This window comes from Saccostrea echinata, unplaced genomic scaffold (genome assembly GCF_033153115.1).
Source record: "Saccostrea echinata isolate AGI-Se365-2 ecotype Australia unplaced genomic scaffold, CSIRO_AGI_Sech_v1 ptg000062l, whole genome shotgun sequence".
Lineage (NCBI taxonomy): Eukaryota > Metazoa > Mollusca > Bivalvia > Ostreida > Ostreidae > Saccostrea > Saccostrea echinata.
The window spans coordinates 5,571,916-5,580,000 of record NW_026889811.1 but is presented as its reverse complement, the minus strand read 5'-3'; the positions used below and the strand labels follow the sequence as shown (position 1 = coordinate 5,580,000).

Sequence of the window (8,085 nt, the reverse complement as noted above, 5' to 3'; positions counted from 1 at the left end):
TTTTATCTAAGGTACATATTTAATTTGTAGACAATTTCAGTGCAATATCAGTTTTAAATTTTGACTAAAATTGTACACCTTTATCTTTCACTGATACACATAACTGAATACCAATCAGTATATTTTTCTTTCACTCCACTGTACATTTTATGTACAGTCTGATGTTTTCATCAAAATATTTAAAGGTCTGCTTAATTTCCAAGATATATTGCTACTTTGTACATGTGCTTTTAACTAAACACATTTTTTTAAATAGATGTCATACAGTATTTAACAAGCTAATGGGGTCAAGGACATATATTGAGGTTAATGAAAAATAAGGAGTTGACTTTAAAGTTAAAGCCCAGTCACACTGTCCTGATGAGGCTTCGTGACCACTAACGATTTGGTTTAACATATTTCATCTTGGGAGAATGTAGAAATGATTGTGTTGAAACCTGATGAATTGTAAGCTTACCCTGACTGATGGGCAAAAGCCAATCAAATTCGGCAACCTTCAAGACTTTTTGATGCTGCTAAAAACAAACATGACTGTTCATAACATGGACAAAATGTGTGCAACCTTGTTAGATCATGACTGGTGAACTCGACAGGAGGGAGCAGGGAATGGTTTACCAGGGCTTTTTTTTGACGTCTTCATTTCATGATCAAACTTAGGAAAGTCGTACATAAACATAGCAAGATGTTCATAACCTTAGCCCAGTTGCCCTGAATCTTACCTTGAATGATTGTACTCCATCCTTGAAGAATGTTATGTTACCATATATAAGTGTGTATGGAAGTCAATGGGAAACGGGATAAAATGTTATATGTAAATTGCTTTTCATGCAGAAATTTTTTAAATGTAATTATGTGAGACCATCTGCTTGGGAAAATTTCATTTGCACATATAACTGTAATATATACATATATTATATAGAACAATACGCAAAATTCCTGATTTTTTTTTTTTTTTACACTTATAAATATCAAACAACAATATGATAAAAATAAGGTATCTTGAAAATTAGTGATCTACAGTTTTGATTTGTAATACCGGTACATGATTCTGTCAAACTATAATGGTGCCTAGAAAGATTGTAGCCTCACCGTAAGAATAGACTCAATAGTTTGCAATGACCCATTTTTACCGTGAAGTTACCCGATTCATTAGATGGCACATAGTCATGGATAATCTTGGCTTGAATCAGGAATGAGTGACTGAGGCTTTTACTTTCACCATATGTTAAGCATAAAACAATTTTGCAAAACTCTTTTTTTCTAGAAAGATTATGTGCTACTTGTGTTAATATTGTACAATAATATCAATTAAATCAATTTCATGTCAAGTCTGAAAGAGAGTTTTTACATTTTGTAGGGTTCAAGGCCAGCAAAGTTCCAACAAACTTGGACACAGTCATCATTGGGAGTGGTATGGGAGGAATGAGTGTGGGGGTACTGCTTGCTCGTGCAGGGAAGAAAGTCCTGGTCCTTGAGCAGCATGATCAAGCTGGAGGCTGCTGTCATACCTTCCATGATAAAGGATTTGAATTTGATACAGGTATGTCGGAAATATGTAGGCAATGTGTGTGTGTGTGACTGGGGGGGGGGGGGGGGGGGGGGGGAGGGGTTAAGACTTTCTTTTTTAAGCCTTTCTAATAACTCTAAAAATTCCAGGGGGGTCCTTTCCTGACACCCCCCTTTCTAGATTCGCAAATAAATTTTGAAAATATAAAAAAAAACACCATCGGGCTTGATATCTTACTTAGGCATTCGTTCTTAATAGAATGTTTTAATGTAATACAGTGCTAATACAGTATAATTATTAGTTGAACCTCTGTGAAGAATTGTGAAATTTGATAAATTGAGATAATGAAATTCAAGCTCATTTTATGTTTCTGAATATTTCCCTTCAAATAAAAAGCATTATTTACTGAATCAAAAATCTTTCTGAATCACCAGTTTTTATTGCCAGGAGTCCATTACATTGGGAAGATGGAACCACATGATGATGACCGGGTGTTGATGGACCAAGTGACCGGTGGTAGAGTGGAGTACCCCAGAATGGATGATGCTTATGATGTTGTAAGAACTTACATCACAGTACATTATACAAACCAAACTATCAGTGTTGTAAAATAATTCAAATGATGCTTTAAATGTTTGTATAATTAGCTAATATTAGCTCTTTATTAGGCTGTGCACTTTTCATTCAAGGGGTTAATATGCTATAATTCTGTATTAAATGAATGATGTTAATATGATAGACAGTGGAAGGGGGAGGGGTGGCTTTATTCAGACTGGTTACAGTTATTATATAAATCTCCTGTGTTTTACAGGTTGCTATTGGGGATCCTAATCATGAAAAAGTGAGGAAATATCCATTCATGACAGGGGAGCAAAAAACTAAGGAAAACCTTATCAAATGTTTCCCAAAAGAAAAAGATGCCATTGAAAAGTTCTATAAGCTTCTCAGGGTAGGTTCTGAATGCATTCAGTTTAAATATTAAAGGTTTGGACTTCTAACCTAAAGTGTTTATGTACATAAATTTTAATTTCTTTAATTCTAACCATGGATAGTTGCACATAAATTTTAATTTCTTTAATGCTAACTATGGATAGTTATGCCCCTGTAATCAAAGATTCGGCAGTATTTAGTTTTTGCCCTGTCTATCTGTCTGTCTAGCTGTCTGTTTGTCTGCAAAAACTGTAACATTGTCCATAACTTTTGATTAATTGGAGCTATGGCTTTCATATTTCACATGTTATTCCTTGTGACAAGACCTTCCCTTGGGTACCAACATATTTGACCTCTTGACCTTGACCTTGGAGTTTTACCCGCAAAAATTTACCCAACTTTAACCTTGACCATAACTTTTGAATAGTTGGTGTTAGGGCTTTCATATTTCACATGCACATTCATTGTGACAGGACCTTTCCATGGGTGTAAATATTTTTGACTTTTTGACCTTGACCTTAGAGTTTGACCCACTTTTAAAAAACTTTAAACTTGGCCATAACTTTTGAACAATTAGTTCTAGGACTTTCAAATTTCAGAGGTGTATTCTTTGTGACAAGACCCTTCTTGGGATACCAATAATTTTGACCTTGTGACCTTGACCTTGGAGTTTGACCTACTTTTGAAAAATGTTAACCTTGATGGCCATGACTTTTGAACAGTTGGTGCTAGGGCATTTATATTTTGCATGTATATTTCTTATGACAAGGTATTCACCTGCATACCATTATTTTTTATCCCTTGACCTTGGAGTCTGATCCACTTTTAAAAAATATTAACCTTGACCATAACTTTTGAATGATTGGTGCTTTGGCTTTCATATTTACCAGGTATATCCATTGACACAGGTCCCATCTTTGTGTAACAACAATTTTAATTTCTTGACCTTGGAGTTTGAATTGCGTTTGAGAAACTTTAACATTCGCCATAAGCTGCCATTCAGGGGCATCAGTGTTTTACAAACATATCTTGTTACATTATGATGCTACTGTTAATAATGGGCAAAATTTTCAAAGATCAAAGTTAAAAAGTGAAAGTTTACCATCATTAATATTTTAATTTTAAAAATCCAACCCACATGTACAAACATGTTGTTCATTATCAAGAATTCTCTATTATTTACAAGTACAATGTGTTCTATATGTCACTGGAAGACTCTGTATAAATCTTAAATTTTTATAGGAGTCCAGAAACTTCTTTGAAGGATACTTTGTCCTGAAGTTGGTTCCAAAATGGGTTGCCTGGTTGTTAGTCTCTACTGGATTAATGAACTTGATCTTCAAGTCCTACGTACGCTTTGGGAAAATCACTCTGAAACAAGTTCTTGATGATCTTACTGATGATGAGGAACTTAAAGGGACACTTTCATACATCTTTGGAGATTATGGTAAATATTAAAGGAAATTTTAAATAATTGCTAGTCAGATTAACCAGTAGTTATTTTTTAAATATTTTTGATCAAATTTGAAGAGATTAGGAATAGTCCTGTTGATTGATTTACATGTCTTTGAATATTTTCAATTTTTCTATGGTCAATTTGGTTGTATTAATTGTCTATGAGCTGCATGTGCATGTGATTTGGATGTGTCACATACATGTAGCTACACTACAAGAGAAGAGAGATCCTTAAAGGGCACATGCTCTGAATTTTACAATTTCAATATACTTAGTACGTACTCAAGTCTGATAAAGGGTGACGTTTTACTAGGATGTCAATTTTTGTAGATTTGCCTGCAAATGCTAAACCTATCTCCATATAGTAATGTTTGTTTAAGGTGTTGTGCCTTCAAAAACATCATTTGGACTCCATTCCACTGTGATGCGACACTATTTCCACGGAGCACACTATATAAGGGGAGGCCCAAGTGAGATCCCATTCCAGATGGTACAAGTCATTGAAGATTTGGGAGGCAAGGTACTTGTCAATGCCCCTGTTTCAGAGATCATCGTAAATTCAGGCAGAGCAGTTGGTAAGAATATTAAGTTTCTAATGAGCAATGTTGAAAACAATTAAATAAAAATGTAATTTTGATGAAATTGTCATGCTGTACTGATTTAAGAATAACCTATATTCAAATATTTAAATTATATTTTTAGGTGTTAAGGTCAAGAAAGGTGAAGATAATGTAGAAATATATGCCCCTCAAATTGTAACAGATGCAGGGGTGTCCAATACATTTCTACGTCTGCTACCCAAAGAAGTTGCCACAAAATCTTGTAAGTGTACTACAAACATACTTAATTAAGTCATATTTTAGCTTTGATCCTAAGACACTGCTTCTTATCAGACAATTCAAGTTCATGCCAATATATGACAAAAACAAATACATGTACAGAAGCTTAGGCTAGTATGTTTGCAGTAATTAAAGGAACTAGCATATAGCATTTGTTAGTATCCTGTATACAAATAGTTCAGCTCTCTAAAGTTTTATCTACAATCATAATGTTTTTTGCCGGTAAAAGTCAAGGCAATTAAACATTTGAACATTTTAGATGAATAATTAATTAAAATAAAAAAGAAATAAAAGAGGTAAAAATGTATATCTGTATTTACATGTGCATTTTTGTAATGCTTTCTTTCTTTTTTTTTCAGGCATATACCCGATGATTAATAAGGTGGGAGATAGTTTGTCTTACATTTCCGTCTTTATTGGTCTACGTGGGAACAAAGAAGAACTAGGGATTCAGGCTCATAACTGTTGGAGCTTTAACAGGTGAAAACTTCCACAGGAACTTGATCATGAGCAGACTCATTTGTGTAAAGGAGAAAATCTTTACTGTGGTACTGTATGTGTACCCATTTTAGCACCTTTAAAATTCATCACAAACAGAGATTAGGGACTGTTGTATGCAATCAAAAATGGGCAGTATCAGTTAGTTGTATGTACACTACAGGTGAACTTTGTCATCTCCAACATGGATATCTTTATCACCAAGGATATATTGTTGAAGTGACCTGAAAGTCCCCACTATATTTTCTTTGTGTACATGTATTTTAATACCTGTATTTCAAATCCTTGGATATCTCAAAGTTTTTTCTTGACTCAAATGAGTTCATGATAACAAGGTTTGACTGTATTAAACTATTAATATAACATGTTTTAAGGTCATATTTTGATGGTATTTGTGAATGATTGTGCCAAAATATAAATTCCTCTAAAATAAAATAACATTTAGTTTTATTTTGCAGCCCAAATTTAGAGCAGACATTTGAAGATTATTTAGCATTACCACTGGACAAACTGAAGGAGGCTGATGTTCCACTGATGTTTGTTTCTTTTCCTTCAGCTAAAGATCCAACTTGGCATGACAGACATCCAGGTATTCTGGTTTTATGTATGATTGACTGCTGCTCTACAAGGTATTGAAATATATGACGGTATATCAAAATTGGTGTACATGACTTTTCAAATAAATTTCCAATATGTATATCAGAAAAATGATTTTGGAATGTAATATATTGTACATGTATTTAAATATCCTGCAGACCTGTTTATGATCTGCTTCATTTCTTCAGTTCTGCAATATGGCTAATTTATATGAACAATAGATCATTGTATGATAATAGGTAACTTTTTTTTCTATGACAGATAAGTCCACCTGTTTGTTGATTACGTTGTCCAGGTATTCCTGGTTTAAACAGTGGGAGGAGGGTCGAGTTAAGCACAGAGGGGAGGAATATGAGGACCTCAAAACCATCATTGGCAAGAAGATGCTGGCTACCTGCACTAAGTTATACCCCAACATTGAGGGAAAGGTGAGTGCTTTTTGTAAGCAATTCAGTTTGAAATATTGGAGATATGGGAAATTATGCGAGGGAAATTTACGAGATTTTATTCACAGAAACTTCTGCATGTGGATAACTTTCAGAAAATAAGAAAAACTGATAGTTTGAATGTATCATATCATATATGATGTTATACAATGTAATTCAAAAAACATTTCTGGTGGAGGTTAATTCTGTGAAGATTCTTTGAATGCAAAAATCATCCTCATGCAATATTTAGTGTTGTTCTGCTTTGTAGCTCACCTGAACGATAATGAGGGAACTTTTGTAATACCCTCATTGTCGGCATCCCAGGTTAAAGCTTATGGAGCAACTTTTTAAAGAAGAATTTCTTTGCCTATATTGATCCTAGTTGCATGAATCTAGTTTTGTCTGGTTTCATCTGCTACATTTTCTATGAAAATGACTGGGTATAATGTTTTTGTAGCAGGTTAAAGTTTTTGGAGCAGGTCTCATTCCCAAAGTATTAGCCCAGCATGGAACAAACTTGCAGGGATAATGTAACTAGGGATGCACACTACCAGATTTGTTTTGGATTCTGGATTTGACCTACATTTTCCAAATAAATGAACAGGTTTTAAGTTATTAGAGCAGGTTTATTCTAAAATAAATATAAACTTGCATATATGATGCATCTATGGGTGCATGCACACAACCAGACATGCTTTGGATGCTTGATCTGAGCTATATTTCCTAGATGAGCAAACAGGTCAAAGTTCTTGTGCAGGTTCATTCTAAAGAAACTATTAAAAAGGCACAGGGACAGTAGGGAAAGGGCGGGCGGATCACCCTGTGGAAACGGTTAAGGTGGAACACTGATTGGGGGGGGGGGGGGGGGGTACAAAAAATCTGCGCTACCTTGCCAGTAGTTCTGAGAACCATTTATTAGTGTTTATATTTTATATTTTAGGTGGATTACTTTGATGTAGGGACACCCCTGAGTAACAAATACTACCTGGGATTCCAAGACGGAGAAATGTACGGGCTAGATCACAACATGCGTAGGTTTCTACCAGAGGCTTCCATACAGCTGAGAGCTAAGACAGACATTCCTGGCCTTTACCTGACAGGTGAAGTGACAAACACGTAGATGTAGTACATATACATGTGTACATGAACCTTCTTTTATCTTAAGTTTCTAAAGAGCAAGTAATGAAACTAACAGATTTTTTGCTTTCCTAATTTAAACAGGTCAAGATATCATGTCAGCAGGGTTGACAGGTGCCCTATTTGGGGGATTGCTTTGTGCCTCAGAACTTCTACATCGTAACTTGTATTTTGACCTTGAGGCCCTCAAAAAAGAATTGAAGAAGTCTGCTTAAATCTTGACTTTTGAGATGATGTAGTTTTGTTTGCCGTTAGTGTTGCAGGGTATAGCTATTAAAACTTTTGATAAATATTGTTAATAATGATCTTGCCAATCAGTCCATATATGTGGTGCTAATCATTTATGTTTAAAAAATATCTCGTAATTTTTTTTTAAGATGTGTTACAGTCACAAAATACATTTTTTTCTTCTTGTTGTTGTTTGTTATTTCATTTAATTTGTATTAATTTGCAATGTACATTCTTCAAAATTGTTGTTTCATGTAATTTTGTAGATGCTAGTAACTTAAACCATGAACATTGTTCTTATTTTAGATCCCTTTCATAATCTCCACTTTAAATGATACATGTACATGTACTTGTATATTGAAAAGCAACTACATGTATTACCATAATTTTGAACATAATATTATATACTTTTTTCAATGAATTTCAATATGTATGTAACTAATGTAAATTTAAAGTTTTCTCTTTT

The 8,085-nt window shown here is 34.2% G+C and overlaps 1 protein-coding gene across 1 annotated transcript in view; it reads left to right on the top strand.

Annotated features, from left to right (window-relative positions):
- Positions 1 to 7,804, top strand: part of LOC133175494 (all-trans-retinol 13,14-reductase-like) — a 9,041-nt gene extending 1,237 nt beyond the window's left edge. The window contains exons 2-12 of the mRNA XM_061310600.1: positions 1,358 to 1,540; positions 1,955 to 2,064; positions 2,319 to 2,456; positions 3,680 to 3,884; positions 4,273 to 4,467; positions 4,595 to 4,714; positions 5,091 to 5,211; positions 5,688 to 5,818; positions 6,088 to 6,254; positions 7,195 to 7,354; positions 7,476 to 7,804. Of these exons, the coding sequence (XP_061166584.1) occupies positions 1,358 to 1,540; positions 1,955 to 2,064; positions 2,319 to 2,456; positions 3,680 to 3,884; positions 4,273 to 4,467; positions 4,595 to 4,714; positions 5,091 to 5,211; positions 5,688 to 5,818; positions 6,088 to 6,254; positions 7,195 to 7,354; positions 7,476 to 7,606 (1,661 nt within the window). The 3' untranslated portion in view covers positions 7,607 to 7,804. The remainder of the gene's footprint in view (positions 1 to 1,357; positions 1,541 to 1,954; positions 2,065 to 2,318; positions 2,457 to 3,679; positions 3,885 to 4,272; positions 4,468 to 4,594; positions 4,715 to 5,090; positions 5,212 to 5,687; positions 5,819 to 6,087; positions 6,255 to 7,194; positions 7,355 to 7,475) is intronic.
- The last annotated feature ends 281 nt before the right edge of the window (positions 7,805 to 8,085 follow it).